Below are 18977 nucleotides of genomic sequence, written 5' to 3'. Positions count from 1 at the left end.
CATACGAAACGTCTTTTAAATTGTGTGGACGTATATTTTGGCGTCTCACAAAAATAATCATCCCACAAACATTGATCGCCAACCTCTCGCTCCGTGGAAAGTAACCTCAAGGTCTTGGAATACGCTCGGGCTCGGGCTTATCTAGAAAATATTCTTGAATGAGTTTAACAATAACTTCGTCTTCAGACAACCAATAATCGCGTGACATATGGAGTTGACGCCTTTTTTCCGTCACAAGCCTGACTGACGCCCCGTCGGCGTCAGCTCTAACGTCACGTTAGGGGCATTAGTGGGCGTCAAAGATGGCAAATCCTCGTTAAATATAGCTGGTGACACCTCGTTATTTGTAATCTTATTACTACGTATAATGAGAAGCACACCAACTTTAAAGTGATAAGGATAGCGCGTTCCTCTCATATTTAGGAGCATAAATTTACTTTTTTTTTTTTTTACGAGGAACCCCACTATGGGCCAGAGCACATTGACCCCCCACCGCAGGTAAACCCCGGGTACACGGCAAGCCAGCCCTGAGAGAGGGTAAAAGTAAGCTTATATTCTGCCATTCTGAAATAGATACTGCGCGTGATCACTTTGAAATTTATGTCGGAGGGTTTTTCCTCTGTTCGGGGTGACTGTATTTGTCGGACGTTTTCTAGAAACGGGCAGCTTCCCCATAATTAAGCTCCACCCCTTTCCGGTAGCATAACCACTTGTACGAATGAACATCGTGAATTTTTCTCCACTATCACAAGATAAAGTCAATACTTTCTTTTATGATTATGATTTGGATGATGATTAATATATTATTTATTTAATGGAATATAATATTAACCTTCACAGTTATACCTTCTATGATCTGGTCTGATGTTGATATTATCTAATGCCGACCAACTTACTAGTATCATCAATAATTAACACTCAATACTAACATTTAGACAGTAGAGGCAAACTCACTAACATGAAGTTAGCAACGAATTTGTTCACGACAAGGCTTGAACCACCAACCTTTTTCTAGCTAAAAAGCTCATCGAGTACTGCTAGGCTATAAGCCCTTTGGTATTTAGATGGGTAGTAATATAAATATTTGTACATGTGATTTTAAATTCTTAATTTAGCAGACTATAATAACTTAACTATCATGTTTAAGTTAATACAACAAAATTAGTAAAATCTAATGAGCTTTCATTATATTTATCGATGTACAATATTCCTTTTCTATTCAAAAGAACTCTTCAAAAAACTAGAACATGCCTTTATAAAACTAAAAGGGTAAGGCTGACCAGATCAGCAAGACAAAAACTAGAAGAAAAAAAGTCAACACTCTGGGCCAAAACCATGTGCCATCTAAAGATAGCTTCCTCTTTGTCAAATGGGTTGAAAATCAAATCCGCACTAACTTATGGGTTTGAGTATGGTTTCATTCTTTCATGTAGTTAGTTTTTAACCGCGACGATGGCCTGTAAAGTGGTTAAAATCATGGTGTTGAACACCTAATTGTCTCAACCAAGAATCAGCAATGCTCACAAGTGAAGCTAGCTTCTCTTGGTCCTTCGTACTCGAGACCCACACGTCCCCTTGCATTTTGTAAGTCGCCAATCCAAATGGCGGAAGACGGATTCCTTCCTCTTCTTTTCTATTTGTATTTGAGAATCCATTTTTGGCGTCTTCAATATCCATATCTATATCAATAAAGTATTCGGTAGCTAAGTTCCAATTATAATAATTAAAAGAAGGAAAACTCTACAAAATAATTTCATATATTGGGGTGACAAAAGAAAAAAGACGGAAAGGGTCATGGGATATTTGGATAGACCGCATACATCTGAGTATAAAATACTCCTTTAGTCTGAAATCTTATCCATTTACTCGTTTTAAATGCTACAAAATAATGTCGTATGTACCTTGAAATGATGACGAGAGGGTATGATATGTCAAGAAACATGTCGACAAGTCTTTTATTGTCCTTCCCATTGGAATGTGATATATTGGGTACCTGAAACATGTATATACAAACAATTTAACGGACACTTCTACATTAACGTTATATAACATAATTTGGAAATTACAAGATACATACCAAGCAACTGCCATCCAAGTAGCTGGCGAAAGATCAACACTTCGTAAAGACATTAATCCAGGGAATTTTTTAGATAATGTGCAAACCTATAGAAAAAAACACAAAAACATGATAAAAAGGTTAATTAGACAAAGGGTAAGGGGGTAAAATGACATGCTTGAGATATTATGAGAAGCTGTTTGATAAAATCAGCCACGTCAGCATGATTCACGCGGAAACTTCGTTAAATACTACAAGCAACCAACAACAGACCCTATCAAAAACAAAAACGTGTGTGCTAGAAAGCATGGGCATATTTGTACAAGAGGGCAAAATAAACTAAGCAAATTAGACAAGAAAACTAAAAAAAGAAAGAAATACTGATCAAACTTGCTTAGTATTTTTGACAACGTAATAGCATGACATAACAAAGATCTGGTCTAAAATTGTATATTGTAGTTCTGTATTTATTTTATCAGCTTATGTCATTTTTCATAACAATATACCTTCCCAAAATAGATAATATAACCACTTACACATAGATTCTTGTATTTCACAATAATATCTATTTCCATGAATGTACCCAAATATGAAATATATCATAAAAATCTCGGTCAAATTGATAATCAAATTTTAATAACGGTGAAAATAAAAAAAATTACTATATAAATTACATGCCAAATCAATTATTATGTTGCAAAAGTACTGATTTTGAATGCAAAGGTTGTTCATATGAGCATAACAATCAAGATATGCATGTTGTAAACGTAAAAACAATATTTCCCACGAAATCAATGCTCGTGGTAGTCGTTACCTACACACAAGTTGTTTTGGTTAGTGACGATTTTTAAACATATACTTAAAAGATCCTTGTTTTCCATATAAAACGCCCCAAAAAGCTCAATTGTAGGATGGGGAACTTGCTTTTTTAAAAGAAAAACTAGTATATATAGCGAAAATAACTTGTACATTATTTAAATTTTATTATATAATTATTATTTTTTTTTTTTTTTGAAAGGCAATAATATTAATAACAACAAATGTACATGTGGTTTAGGAGAACCACTTTAAGCAAGAATACATCAAGAATAGAACTTATCAGAATGCTAGGCAAGTAATACCAACCAGACACGACCATTATATAATTATTATTACCTTATCCATAAGAGGAACTCGCCCATAAGGAGTTGATCTATCAAAGTATTGAAAGTATAAATGACCCAATCGATCGTTCAAGTGAAATGGTGTGTCATGATCAAACACACCTTCATCCGATGAACATCCGTCCCATCTTGACAACTTCTCACACTCACTCTCGTCACTAAATGTATCACTAAACGAATCTCTCGTTTCAGAATCAGTTTCTTCCCTGTACAAAATGGAAGTGCATAATGTCGTTACACTATTGAGTTGTACTAGCTAGGGAGTAATACATAATATCAAATAATCAATTTACATTACATTAAAATAAAATAAAAAGTACAAATTACACCTAATATCATCAAAAGTCTTCCGGGTCAAAATTACATTACTTTAGTTATAAAACTTTATATTTGTTATAATAATAATAATAATATAGATATGGATAGTCAATTTTGGTGTATACATATAGTCAATTTTGGTACACAAAGTATGTATTTTTATATTGAGATTTTAGGCTATAAATACTCATGAATGCAAGCATTAAACTTGCACCATTTCACACACTTACAAAGTGTTTCTTTCTTTCTCCATTATCATCTTTGTTCTTACACTTTATTATTAGTATTCTTAATCAAGAATCAAATCACTAAAGGTAGTTATAAGCCTACTGAATTATAACATCAAGAATCAAACCACTAAAGGTAGTTATAAGCCTACTGAATTATAACACGTTATCAGCACGATAATCTTAATACTAAATATGGTTGGCTCTGCCACCAAAATGATATATGGTCGGTTATACCACCAAAATGATATATGGTCGGTTATACCACCAAAATGATATATGGTCGGTTATACCACCAGAATGATATAGGTCGGTTATACCACCTGAAAAAATATATGGTCGACACTGTCGCCAAATTTTCATTTATGTTTACTAATATTTATATTTTTGTTATATAACATTTATTTATGATTGCTTACACATGGTCGACACTGTCACCTACTTATCATTTATGTTATATTAAATTTATGTTTAATGTTTATATACTTATGAATATAAATTGACTCTAATTTATCATGATGTTTGTTTTAATTTTTGATAATAGAAAATGTCGAATCTGGAAAAGCTTAAATTTACTCCTTTAGAATCAACTGGAAACAACTACATGCCATGGGTTATAAAAGTAAAAATGCATCTTAAATCAATGGGCATTCTTGAAACCATAAATGAAAACAACACTTGTTCTGAAAAAGAACAAGCTACGGCATGTTGCTTTATTCATCAACATATTGATGAATGCTTACAAAATAATTATGTGACTGTAGAAGATCCCCATGTTTTATGGGAAGGTCTCAAAAGCAGATTCAATAATCAAAGAGAAATTTTACTTCCAGCTGCAATGGAACAATGGAGAACATTAAGGTTCCAAGACTTTAAGAAAGTAAATGAATACAGCTCAGCTCTGTATAATACATGTTCACAACTTAAATTCTGTGGACATGAAATTAGTGATGCAGACATGATGGAGAAAACTTTCTCCACAATGAATGCTGCAAACATCACAGTGCAAAGAAATTTGAGAATGCTAAAGTTCAAAACATATCCTGAACTTAATTCATATCTCTTAGTTGCAGAGCAAAATGATGAGCTATTAATGAAAAATCAGCAATCCCGTCCTACTGGTACACTTGCAATCCCTGAAGCAAATACTGCAAATAATTATAAACAGGGACAAGGACGCGGGCAAGGTCGTGGTTATAATAACCATCACCATCATCATGCCAAAAGCCATAACTATGGTAGAAACCATCCTTATGGTAATGGTAATGGGCGTGGACGTGGTCGTGGTCGTGGCCGTGGTGGTCAAAGAAATAGTAATCCACGAAAATATAAATATCAACCACAAAACAAGCCCATTAAACAAGATGTTGAAGAAAATTCTTTTAAAAATTCTGAAGAATCTTGCTACAGATGTGGTAGAATGGGCCACTGGGCTAATACTTGCCGAACATCTAAACATCTTGTTAAGATGTATCAGGATTCGCTGAAAGGTAAAGAAAAGGAAGTAAATTTTGTGGATAATATTGATCCAACAGTCACTGAGAAACCATCTGATTTATATGAAGATTTCTTGAATGTTTAAGTTGTGTGTCTTTTGAAAAATAAACGATTTAATATCGTCTGTCTTTGTCATTATGTTTGCTAAATGTTTCAGTACTATCTATTTGCGTTTAAAATATTGTGTAATATTAATGTACTCACTATTTATTTCTTATATATGAAGTTCAATATGAATTTTGCTGGAATACAACATCAATCAAGTGGTGGAGATCTCTGTATAGCAGACAGTGGAACTACACACACTATACTTAAATCCGAGAAATATTTTATTGATCTAAAACCAACGGAAGGAACTATACATACAATATCAGGACCTGCTAACTTGATAAAAGGGATAGGAAAGGCAAATTTCATACTACCAAATGGTACAAAATTTTTAATAAATGATGCCTTATTTTCTCCCAAGTCAAGCAGAAATTTATTGAGTTTCTCCGACATATACCTTAACGGGTATGATTATCAGTCAGTGACAACAGAAAATGAGAAATATTTAAGTATCACTGACAAGAGTCATGTGGTTGAAAAACTGCCAAGACTTAGTTCTGGATTACATTATACACATATAAATGTACCAGAAATACATATGGTAGTTAACGAAAAATATATTGATCCTGGTGTATTCAGTTTATGGCATAACAGATTAGGCCATCCAGGATCAACAATGATGAAAAGGATTATTGAATGTACTCATGGACATCCACTAAAGGATAGAAAAATCCATCATGATACAATGGTTCCATGTACATCTTGCTCTCTTGGAAAATTGATAACTAGACCCTCACCACTTAAGGTTGAGAAAGAATCACCAATGTTTCTTGAAAGAATTCAAGGTGATATATGTGGACCAATTCATCCACCATGTGGACCATTTAGATATTTCATGGTTCTAATAGACGCATCTAGCAGATGGTCTCATGTTTGTCTGTTATCAAGCCGTAATGTGGCATTTGCAAAATTTCTTGCCCAAATTATTAAATTGAGAGCTCATTTTCCTGATTACACCATTAAAAGGGTGAGACTTGATAATGCTGGTGAATTTACATCTCAAGCATTTAATGACTATTGCATGTCTATAGGAATTGTTGTTGAACATTCTGTTGCTCATGTGCATACACAAAATGGTTTAGCCGAGTCATTGATTAAACGTTTACAGTTAATCGCTAGACCATTGATAATGAGAACAAAACTCCCTGTATCTATATGGGGTCATGCAATTTTACATGCTGCTGCATTGATTCGCATCAGACCAAGTGCAAGTCATAAATATTCCCCCCTACAACTTGCTTTTGGTCAAGAGCCAAATATTTCCCATCTTAGAACATTTGGTTGTGCAGTGTATGTTCCAATTGCGACACCACAACGTACAAAAATGGGTCCTCAAAGGAGGTTGGGAATATATGTTGGATATGAAACATCTTCAATATTAAGGTATATTGAACCTATGACAGGTGACGTTTTTACAGCACGTTTTGCTGATTGTCATTTTAATGAAACATTGTTCCCTAGATTAGGGGGAGAAATGAAAAATAAAGAAAATGATGTTTCATGGTGTGAACCTCAATTAAAGTATCTTGATCCTCGCACAAAAGAATGCGAGACAGAAGTTCAAAAGATAATGCATATACAAGAACTTGCAAATCAATTGCCTGATGCATTTACAGATACAAAAACGGTGACAAAATCATATATACCAGCAGTAAATACTCCAGCTCGAATTGAAATTCCAAAAGCTGGCAATAACGTCACTCATGAATCTTTGCCACGTCAGAAACGTGGAAGACCAATCGGTTCAAAGGATAAAAATCCTCGAAAAAGAAAATCAGCTGATAATGAAGTAAAAGAAAGTGTTCAAGAAGAACCACAAATCAGTACTCCTACTGCAGAGGAGATTGATGATGTCAATACAGAAATTGCAATCAATTATGCATATTCAAAAATATTATGGAACCGAAATGAAATGAAAAATCTTGATGAGAAATTTTCATTTAATGTTGCATATGACATCATGAATAATGATGATGATCCAGAACCAACATCTATGGTTGAATGTCAAAATAGACATGATTGGGCTCAATGGAAAGAAGCAATACGAGCTGAATTAGAATCACTCAATAAAAGAAAAGTTTTCGGATCCATCATTCTCACTCCTAAAGATGTGAAACCTGTAGGATACAGATGGATTTTTGTCCGAAAAAGAAATGAGAAAAATGAAGTTACAAGGTATAAAGCTAGACTTGTAGCTCAAGGTTTTTCTCAAAGACCGGGAATTGATTATGAAGAAACTTATTCTCCTGTTATGGATGCAATTACTTTTAGGTACTTAATCAGTCTGGCAGTTTCTAAAAATTTAGAAATGCATCTCATGGATGTTGTGACTGCTTATCTATATGGATCACTTGATAGTGATATATATATGAAGATACCTGAAGGATTTAAGGTACCAGAAGCATCAAATGCAAAACCCAAAGAAATGTATTCGATTAAATTACAAAGATCTTTATATGGGTTAAAACAATCGGGACGTATGTGGTATAACCGATTAAGTGATTACTTGATAAGCAAAGGGTATACAAATAATCTTACTTGCCCTTGTGTTTTCATTAAGAAAACAACATCCGGATATGTGATCATAGCTGTTTATGTTGATGATCTTAACATCATAGGTACAAATAAAGAGATCCATGAAGCCATTCAACTTCTAAAGAAAGAATTTGAAATGAAAGATCTCGGAAAAACCAAGTATTGTCTTGGTTTACAAATTGAGCATATGCCTAATGGTTTACTTGTACATCAAACAACATATACTGAAAAGATTTTGAAACGTTTCAATATGGACAAGGCAAAACCATTAAGTACTCCTATGGTTGTTAGATCACTCAATGTTGAAGCTGATCCATTTCGTCCATGTGAAGATCAAGAAGACATTCTTGGACCAGAAGTACCATATCTTAGTGCAATTGGAGCTCTTATGTATCTTACAAATTGTACAAGACCTGACATTTCTTTTGCAGTTAATTTGTTGGCAAGGTTCAGCTCTGCTCCTACCAAAAGACACTGGAATGGGATCAAACACATATTTCGATACCTTCGAGGAACTACTGATTTAGGATTATTTTATTCTAACGAATCAAAACAAGATTTGGTTGGTTATGCAGATGCAGGTTATTTATCTGATCCACATAAAGCTAAATCTCAAACTGGATATGTATTCCTAAATGGAGGTACTGCAATATCATGGCGTTCTCAAAAACAAACACTTGTTGCTACATCGTCAAATCATGCCGAAGTGATTGCATTACATGAAGCTACTCGAGAATGTTTTTGGTTGAGATCAATGACACAACTCATTACTGATTCTTGTGGACTAGAACGCGATAAAAGTCCAACAACTATCTATGAAGATAATGCAGCTTGCATAGCACAGATGAAAGAAGGGTATATCAAAAGTGACCGAACAAAACACATACCACCTAGATTCTTCTCATACACTCAAAATCTCATTAAGGACAACGAGATTGAAATGAGATATGTTCAATCCAGCAAAAACTCTGCTGATCTTTTCACGAAAGCACTTCCAACTGCTATTTTCAGAACACACGTTCATAACATTGGCATGAGACATGTTCAAAAGATGTAACAGCTGAAGCGATGTCTACTTGAGGGGGAGTCAACTCCATGCTGCACTCTTTTTTCCTTAGCTAAAGTTTTTTCCCACTGGGTTTTCTTTAGCAAGGTTTTTAACGAGGCAGTAATCTATAGTTGATCTTCAACAAAATAAAATTGCTATCCAAGGGGGAGTGTTATAATAATAATAATAATATAGATATGGATAGTCAATTTTGGTGTATACATATAGTCAATTTTGGTACACAAAGTATGTATTTTTATATTGAGATTTTAGGCTATAAATACTCATGAATGCAAGCATTAAACTTGCACCATTTCACACACTTACAAAGTGTTTCTTTCTTTCTCCATTATCATCTTTGTTCTTACACTTTATTATTAGTATTCTTAATCAAGAATCAAATCACTAAAGGTAGTTATAAGCCTACTGAATTATAACATCAAGAATCAAACCACTAAAGGTAGTTATAAGCCTACTGAATTATAACAATATTGAACTTTTCTCATGTACTTTAAGTAGTTATGCCTGTTTTAGACATTTTACATATTACTAGATGAATATTGGGGTCCAATCACAGATGTGGTGGCTTAGTGAGCTAGTGGTAAAATACATTAATTAATATTTGAATTGGTCAAAATCCTAGAGGTCTCAAGTTCTTCAAATCCTGAGGAACTACCCGCAAAGCAATTGGTTGACTATATGCATATTGAACACAACTTTATTCTTCACAAATAAATATTATTAATTTAACTAATATTTAATTTGACCTGTTAAAAAACAGAAAATCGACATTCATAACGAAACAACAAAATAAAATTAGGGATGTTTTCAATAGGAAGGAGCTAGTAATTAAAACAAATACTCTGTAACTGAATTTAAATATAATTACCTTAAATAGTTGAAAGAAGAATTGCTAGTAAAGATTTGAATGGCAGATAGATAAGGTACATAATACTGAATAATAGTTTCATCATCATCATCATCATCATCATCACCGTCGTCGTCGACGGTGATCGGAACTCCGGCGCCGTAAGCACTCCATTCGTCAAAACAATTCCATACATCACTTAATGTAAAGTATTCCACATTTTCTTTTTCACGTGGATGCCATAATCTGTTTAAGTTCATTATCTCACTCTACAAAAACAGCATAATTCAAATTAATTAAAAATGATACCGTACAATTTTGCTTTTAATTTAATTTAATTGATTGAACAGATTGAACAGAAACAAACCTTTGATAGAAATTGAGAAGGAACAACAGGAGTGGTGGATTCCAGAAAGCATTCAAGGTTTGATGAAACCATTTTGTTCTGAGAGAGAATTAAAAAAGAAAAAAGAAAAAAGAAAAAAAAAAAAAAAACTAAAATTGTATTTGAGTGAATTAATAATGTGGAATTTAAGAAGGTGGAAAATGGTAAGACTTTTAAAGTATTAATGAAATTGCTATATTTTTTTTTTATACTCTATTTGATTTGGCTTTAATTGACTTAGATAGATAGTTACAGTAATAAATAATGAAATTTTGACAATAATAGAAAATATGTTTATTTGTCGGTGAGTGGATTGTCACCGGAAAAACGTACTCCGGCGAGATACTTATATTTTGAAAAGGCCCAACTTTTACTCCAAGGAAACGCAATAATAAAAATAGAAAAACGAAGACGTAAAGTAAGAATTAAAAGGGAATTAAAAGCCTAAAAAATACACAGAAGAAAATGACAGGAACAATGAAAGAAGAAGAGAAATGGAATATGAAATAGATGTGTGCGTGTATTTAACAGAGAACCTTTGCAGAGTGAAATAAGAGGTGTCAATCCCATATGAATATTCACCAAAAAAATCAACTTTTTTGAAAATAATAAGTAAAAAATTTTTTGAACGATATTGTAAAAAATTTATTTGGATATAATGATAGAAACTCATATAAAATATTTAATTTATATAAGATATGCGAGTAACCACTGACACGGATATTCACGACTCATAGGGATGTAAACGGATATTCACGAACTCACGGATATGTGAGTAAACCTTAATTTTTAAACCCTAATTTTTAAACTCTAATTACTAAATCATAAATATTAGTTTTTCATTAATCAAAAGTCATTTTTTATCTTTTTTTTTTTAAAATCATACATCTGGTATTCTGGTATATGTTATATATCGGGAATGTTAGTAATGCTTTCGTGCCTGAAATTGTAATGACTCCGGATTAATCTTTGAATCGTGTGTTCACTTTCCTAATCGAATATTTCGACCCACTTAGCCTCGGGTTGCACGAAATTTCAATTGGGATAAGACAAAGATGAATCGATGTCTTGGCTAAAAGAAATCAACTCTACAATTGCAGAAAATATGGTTCTATTTGTTTGTGTTGAAAGTGCTAGAAAAGATTAAAAGTCTGGAACCTTATCTCAATACATGAAGAATGTATTTATAATGGGTCAAAAGGTTTCATGAAGAATCACAACCTTTGATTCATACCCATATCAAGTTAGAATTCATGTATTTGTGTCTAAAATGGTCCAAATACATAAAAAAAACCGTATAGGAATGTCCTGGAACAACCCCAAAATGTTTGGGGATCAAATGCACATTTTGGCTTGAAAAGACACATTTTCAGCTTCCATGTGTTAAGTCACGCCGCGGTTCAAAGACCCGCGCCGCGGCTTAACAAAGAAGCAAACACCCAAAATAAGCAAAACTCTCGGCCAGAATTTCACCCCTTAAGCCGCACCGCGGGCCCAAGAGCTGTAGTGACCCGAACTTTTTCATGTTTATATATATTAAATGAAATTGTTATTTACATGATTAAGTGTTTCCAACATGTTAAGTAATCAAACTTGTTAAGACTTGATTAATTGAAATAGGTTTCATATAGACAATTGACCACCCAAGTTGACCGGCGATTCACGAACGTTAAAACTTGTAAAAACTATATGATGACATATATATGTATATATATATATGGTTAACATGATATTATGATAAGTATGTATCTCATTAAGTATATTAACAATGAACTACATATGTAAAAACAAGACTACTAACTTAAGGATTTCGAAACGAGACATACATGTAACGATTATCGTTGTAACAACATTTAAATGTATATATATCATATTAAGATATATTAATACATCATAATATCATGATAATGTAATAATTTAACATCTCTTTAGATATAATAAACAATGGGTTAACAACATTTAACAAGATCGTTAACCTAAAGGTTTCAAAACAAAACTTACATGTAACGACTAACGATGACTTAACGACTCAGTTAAAATGTATATACATGTAGTGTTTTAATATGTATTCATACACTTTTGAAATACTTCAAGACACTTATCAAAGTACTTCTAATTAACAAAAATGCTCACAATTACATCCTCATTCATTTTCATCAACAATTTTACTCGTATACACCCGTATTCGTACTCGTACAATACACAGCTTCTATATGTATGTACTATTGGTATATACACTCCAATGATCAGCTCTTAGCAGCCCATGTGAGTTACCTAACCATGTGGGAACCATCATTTGACAACTAGCATGAATGATTACACAAAATTACAAACTAATGGAGCCTATATGGTGACACCATACTTCACGTGAATGAACACACACACAAACACTTTCATTTTGCAACTTACATGCATCAAACTACTCTCTCTCAAGTGTTCTTCCATTGTTCTAAGTGTTCTTCATCATCTTCATCAAAATCTAGCTCAATCTAGTTCATAAATCCATACATAAACCAAGTTATAAAACAACTACTCAAGAACACACCAACAACACTTCCAAGTTTGCTAGCTTACTTCCAATCTTGCAAATCCACTTTGAGTGATCATACAACCTCAAGAAATCTTTCTTATTTACAGTAAGATATCTTTCTAATACAAGGTAATACTCATATTCAAACTTTGATTCAATTTCTATAACTTTAACAATCTTATTTTGAGTGGAAATCTTACTTGGACTTGTTTTCGTGTCATGATTTTACTTCAAGAACTTTCAAGCCATCCAAGGATCCTTTGAAGCTAGATATATTTTTCTCATTTTCAGTAGTTTTATCCACAAAACCTGAGGTAGTAATGATGTTCATAACATCATTCGATTCATAAATATAAAACTACCTTATTCGAAGGTTTAAACTTGTAATCACTAGAACATAGTTTAGTAGATTCTAAACTTGTTCGCAAACAAAAGTTAATCATTCTAACTTAATTAAAATCAACTAAACACATGTTATATATCTATATGATATGCTAACTTAATGTTTTAAAACCTGAAAACACGAAAAACACCGTAAAACCGGATATACGCCGTCATAGTAACACCGCGGGCTGTTTTGGGTTAGTTAATTAAAAACTATGATAAACTTCGATTTAAAAGTTGTTCTTCTGGGAAAATGATTTTTCTTATGAACAATGAACTATATCCAAAAATCATATTTAAACTCAAAGTGGAAGTATGTTTTCCAAAATGGTCATCTAGACGTCGTTCTTTCGACTGAAATGACTACCTTTACAAAAACGACTTGTAACCTGTATTTCCGACTCTAAACTTATAATTTTTCTGTTTAGATTCATAAACTTAAGTTCAATATGAAACCATAGCAACTTGAATCACTCAAAACGGATTTAAAACGAAGAAGTTATGTGTAAAACAAGATTGGATAATTTTGCTTGTTGTAGCTACGTGAAAATTGGTAACAAATCTATATTAATCATATCCTAGCTAACTCATATTGTATTATACATGTATTCTAATATATTATGTAATCTTGGGATACCATAGACACAAATACAATGTTTTGACATATCATATCGACCCATCTATATATATATATATATATATATATATATATATATATATATATATATATATATATATATATATATATATATATATATATATATATATATATATATATATATATATATATATATATATATATATTTCGGAACAACCATAGACACTCTATATGCAGTAATGTTGGAGTTAGCTATACAGGGTTGAGGTTGATTCCAAAATATTATATATACTTTGAGTTGTGATCTAGCCTGAGGCTTGTATACACGAGGTCGTGGATTGATTCAAGATAATATATATCGATTTATTTCTGTACATCTAACTGTGGACAACTAGTTATAGGTTACTAACGAGGACAGCTGACTTAATAAACATAAAAAAGTAAAACGTATTAAAAATGTTGTAAATATATTTTGAACATACTTTGATATATAAGTACATATTTGTTATAGGTTCGTGAATCGACCAGTGGCCAAGTCTTACTTTCCGACGAAGTAAAAATCTGTGAAAGTGAGTTATAGTCCCACTTTTAAAATCTAATATTTTTGAGATGAGAATACATGCAGTTTTATAAATATTTTACAAAATAGACACAAGTACGTGAAACTACATTTTATGGTTGAATGATCGAAATCGAATATGCCCCTTTTAGCTTGGTAGCCTAAGAATTAAGGAACAGACCCCCTAATTGACGCGAATCCTAAAGATAGATCTATCGGGCCCAACAAGCCCCATTCTGGAATTTGGAATGCTTTAGTACTTTAAAATTATCATGTCCGATGGGTGTCCCGGAATGATGGGGATATTCTATATGCATCTTGTTAATGTCGGTTACCAGGTGTTCACCATATAAATGATTTTTATCTCTATGTATGGGATGTATATTGAAATATGAAATATTGTGGTCTATTATTACGATTTGATAAATATATAGGTTAAACCTATAACTCATCAACATTTTTGTTGACGTTTAAAGCATGTTTATTCTCAGGTGATTATTAAGAGCTTCCGCTGTTGCATGCTAAAATATAGACAAGATTTGGTGTCAGCATGTTTGTATAATATTGTTTAAAACTGCATTCGAGATTTACTTTGTTGTAACATATTAATATTGTAAACCAATATGTATTGGTAGTGTGTAAGTGTGATATTTTTAGATTATCATTTCTAGATAATCTAGGTGGAGTCCTTTTAACCTTGTCGATAAAATAAAGGTTATGGGTTGTTTTAAAAACGAATGCAGTCTTTGAAAAACTTCTCATATATAGGTCAAAATCTCGCAACGAAATCAATTAATATGGAACGTTTATAATCAATATGAACGGGACATTTCAGTTGGTATTAGAGCGTTGGTCTTAGAGAACCAGAAATTTGCATTAGTGTGCCTTATCGAGTTTGTTAGGATACATTAGTGAGTCTGGACTTCGACCGTGTTTTCTTTAAAAACGATTGCTTAACACTTTTATTGGAAACTATATATTATTAGCATGTAAATATTATGTGATATATTAACCTCTTAATATGTTTGATATTGTGTGATAGATGTCTACCACTAGTACAAATTCCATCGACTCACCTAATAATAATGAAGAGTCGAATATATTTTGGGAAGATTCACAAATTCCCGAAAAAGAACCGGAAGAGGAGGAACCGGAAGAGGAGGAACCGGAAGAGGAGGAACCGGAAGAGGAAGAACCGGAAGAAGAAGAAGTTCCGGAAGAAGAAATATTGATACCTACAGTAAATCGATTAAATAAAAGAAAATCCTCAACCAACAGAACAAAGTCAAAAATGGTCAATGGTGTTTCCGCCAAGGAAGTAAAATATTGGGAAGATTACCAATTTTCCGATGAATCGGATCCCGATGAGGATTCCGATGATGTTATAGAAATTACCTCGACCCAATTTAATAAAGCAAAAGAAAATAATAAGGGAAAAGGTATAAAAATAGAGAAACCTGATTCCAACCCCGATGAACTTTATATGTATTGGCAACGTCCGTATTTCCTAAAATGTAACCATAACCCGGGAACCTCTAAACCACCAGGTTTTTCTAAACCATTGTGGAAAACGACGGCTCGTATTAGAGGAACACCATATATCAATAGAAAATTAGGAAAACGAACCAAGTCCGAAGAAGAAGAAACCAGTGATTTAGATTAGAGGGTTGTAATCATGTTGTGTATTATATGTATTGTAGTGTGCTTGTACTTTTATGTTCTATGTAAAAATTGCTTGTATTGTTTGGTAATTATCTTTTAAGAATCTAATCCTTGTCTATTTTACAGTATAAAAACAAAATGGATGTTAAGGGTAGACAATCGAATATTTTAGAAGACCTACCAGAGGATATGATTGAGGAAATCTTGTCTAGAGTCGGTCAGAATTCATCAGCACATTTAGTTATGGCGAAATTACCTTGTCAAACATTTGAAAGACTTTCCAGAAATGCCTTAGTTTATAAAAGGCTTTCCTTTGATAGGTGGGGTATATCACATTGGGGAGACCGTAAGTTACACCATGTTTTCTTTAAAGTGTTATATGCGGGGAACCCAAATGCAATTTTACGCTACGGGTTAAGAACCAATTTTGACTCAACATATCCCAACATAGGATTTCGTGAGTTAGAAAGAGCTTCTAACATGCAACATAAAGAAGCATGTTATACTTACGGGTTAGTGATGTTCGGTTTTTACCAAAGTGAGAAAAAGAACATCGGATTACAACTTTTAAATAAAACCTTCCCACAAGTGACGGATTCAGTTGTTGGGGTGAGAAACAAGGTTTTTAGATTATTATGGGGCTGTTGGACATTACGAAACCCTCGTCCTTTTGACGACATTACAACATGCTGCATAGCCAATGGTCATAACGGTTACTTTCCACAAGACCAAGGATGGGAAGTCGTCTTAGTAAAACCAGAATGCATGACTTGTTTCTGGACTTATGAATTACGTGTCTTTATTTCTTTTGCTGAACAACTTGCGTATTAACTAGAATTGCCTTTATAGCTGCCGAGTAGCAAAGTTATTATGTGCTATATTTCATCCTATATATATAATAGCGGTATTGTAAGTTTGTAAAATTTTTTATAAAGTTTGAACGCGAAATATTATTGTAATAAGTTTTTCATATAGAAGCGTAGTAGTTGAGTTGGATAGTAGCTAGTAAGTATGAACTTAACGGGTAGGTACTACCCGAATTAAAACTATAAAATGCTAATATGAAGAAAAATCTTTTATAAATAAGTTCATATAATGCTACGAAATACTATTGACTACTCCTAAATTCTATATGATTAACTCAATTCTTTTGGCTATTTTTGAAGGAAATGGTACCGACGACTCGTCAGAACTTGAACATGAGTGAGGAAGATTTCTGTGTTTTCCTTGATGCGAACATAGCCGCAGTACAGGCTGCAATGCAAAATAACAATAACTCTGGATCTAGCAGTGGAACTAATTCCACAAGAAATCGTGTAGGATGCTCCTACAAAGAATTCACTGCCTGCAAACCTTTGGAATTTGATGGAACCGAAGGACCAATTGGATTGAAACGGTGGACCGAGAAAGTCGAATATGTGTTTGCCATAAGTAAGTGTACTGAAGAGGACAAAGTTAAGTACGCTACGCATACCTTCACAAGTAATGCGTTAACGTGGTGGAACACCTATCTTGAACAGGTAGGACAAAATGCTGCTTACACACTACCGTGGTCGGCATTGAAGCAATTGATGAACGAGCAGTACCGTCCTAGAAACGAAGTCAATAAGCTCAAGGTAGAACTTAGGGAGTTACGAACACAAGGGTTCGACATTACCACATATGAACAACGATTCACAGAGTTGTATCTATTGTGTCCGGGAGCGTTCAAAGATGAAGAAGAGAAGATCGACGCGTTTGTAAAAGGGTTACCAGTAAGGATTCAAGAAGATGTGAGTTCACACAAGCCCACTTCCATACAAAAGGCAAGTCGAATGGCTCATAAACTCATAAATCAGATTGAGAGAAGAATTAAAGAGCAGGCGGCCGAAGAAGCCAACATGAAACAACTCAAGAGAAAGTGGGAAGAAACCAGTGACAAGGGTCACCAATACAACAACAACAACAACAGCAATCACAACCATAATCACAATAACAATCATAACAACCGCAACAACAATCGCAACAATAACCGCAATCCTAACAATAACTACAACAAACGTTCCAACAACAACAACAACTACAACAATCGTTTCAACAACAATAAAAATCCCAACAACAATCTCAACAACAACAATGGTAACAAAAACCAAAAATGCCAAAGGTGTAAAGAGTACCAACAGAATGAGTTCTGCACGACATTTTGCACCAAGTGTAAAAGAATTGTCCATGGTGCGAAAAAGTGTGAGGTCTACGGACCAAAGTTTAACAGAACTAAAGGAACAAATAGTGTCGAAACAAGTAATGCCGCCTTTGTTTGTTATAGATGTGGAAAACCGGGCCACATTAGAAGTAATTGTCCGAATAAGGGGAATACTAACGGGCAGGGCCGCGGAAGAGTTTTCAATATTAATACGGCAGAAGCGCAGGAAGACCCGGAGCTTGTTACGGGTACGTTTCTTATTGACAATAAATCTGCTTATGTTTTATTTGATTCGGGTGCGGATAGAAGCTATATGAGTAGAGATTTTTGTGCTAAATTAAGTTGCCCATTGACGCCTTTGGATAGTAAAATTTTACTCAAATTAGCAAACGGTAAATTAATTTCAGCAGATAATATATGTCGGGATAGAGAAATTAAACTGGGGGATGAAACGTTTAAAATTGATTTAATACCAGTCGAGTTAGGGAGTTTTGATGTAATAATTGGCATGGACTGGTTGAAAAAGGTAAGAGCAGAGGTCGCTTGTTACAAAAATGTGATTCGCATTATGCGTGAAAAAGGAAAACCTTTAATGGTGTATGGAGAAAAGAACAACGTGAAATTAAATCTTATTAGTAGTTTGAAGGCGCAAAAACTAATAAGAAAAGATTGTTACGTCATTCTAGCACACATCAAGGAAGTTAAACCTGAAGAAAAGAACATCAGCGATGTTCCCGTCGCAAAAGAATTTCCCGATGTATTTCTGAAAGAATTTCCGGATTACCCCCACATCGATCCGTTGAATTTCAAATAGACCTTGTACCAGGAGCTGCACCAATAGCTCGTGCTCCATACAG

At 33.5% G+C, this 18977-nt stretch overlaps 1 protein-coding gene across 1 annotated transcript; it reads right to left on the bottom strand.

The window, feature by feature from the left end:
* Positions 1–1177: 1177 nt before the first annotated feature.
* On the bottom strand, positions 1178–10266 carry LOC139848017 (uncharacterized). Its single transcript, XM_071837758.1, has 6 exons — positions 10188–10266; positions 9842–10089; positions 3212–3425; positions 2078–2163; positions 1902–1993; positions 1178–1679 (listed from the first exon to the last, which is right to left on the bottom strand). The coding sequence occupies exons 1-6, from the start codon at positions 10257–10259 to the stop codon at positions 1441–1443; spliced, it is 951 nt and encodes a 316-aa protein (XP_071693859.1). The 5' UTR covers positions 10260–10266; the 3' UTR covers positions 1178–1440.
* Between the last annotated feature and the right edge of the window lie 8711 nt (positions 10267–18977).

The sequence above is a fragment of the Rutidosis leptorrhynchoides genome, chromosome 5, assembly GCF_046630445.1.
Source record: "Rutidosis leptorrhynchoides isolate AG116_Rl617_1_P2 chromosome 5, CSIRO_AGI_Rlap_v1, whole genome shotgun sequence".
Classification (NCBI taxonomy): domain Eukaryota; kingdom Viridiplantae; phylum Streptophyta; class Magnoliopsida; order Asterales; family Asteraceae; genus Rutidosis; species Rutidosis leptorrhynchoides.
Note: the sequence above shows the minus strand (reverse complement) of the source record. Positions and strands in the feature narration are given on the sequence as shown.

Excerpts from the sequence above, each read along its gene's own strand:
- LOC139848017 (XM_071837758.1), bottom strand. The coding sequence starts at position 10,259 with ATGGTTTCATCAAACCTTGAATGCTTTCTGGAATCCACCACTCCTGTT. Across the intron at positions 2,164-3,211 it reads GAGTTCCTCTTATGGATAAG|GTTTGCACATTATCTAAAAA; the intron begins GTAATAATAATT and ends TTTTTTCTATAG. Across the intron at positions 1,994-2,077 it reads ACTTGGATGGCAGTTGCTTG|GTACCCAATATATCACATTC; the intron begins GTATGTATCTTG and ends TACATGTTTCAG.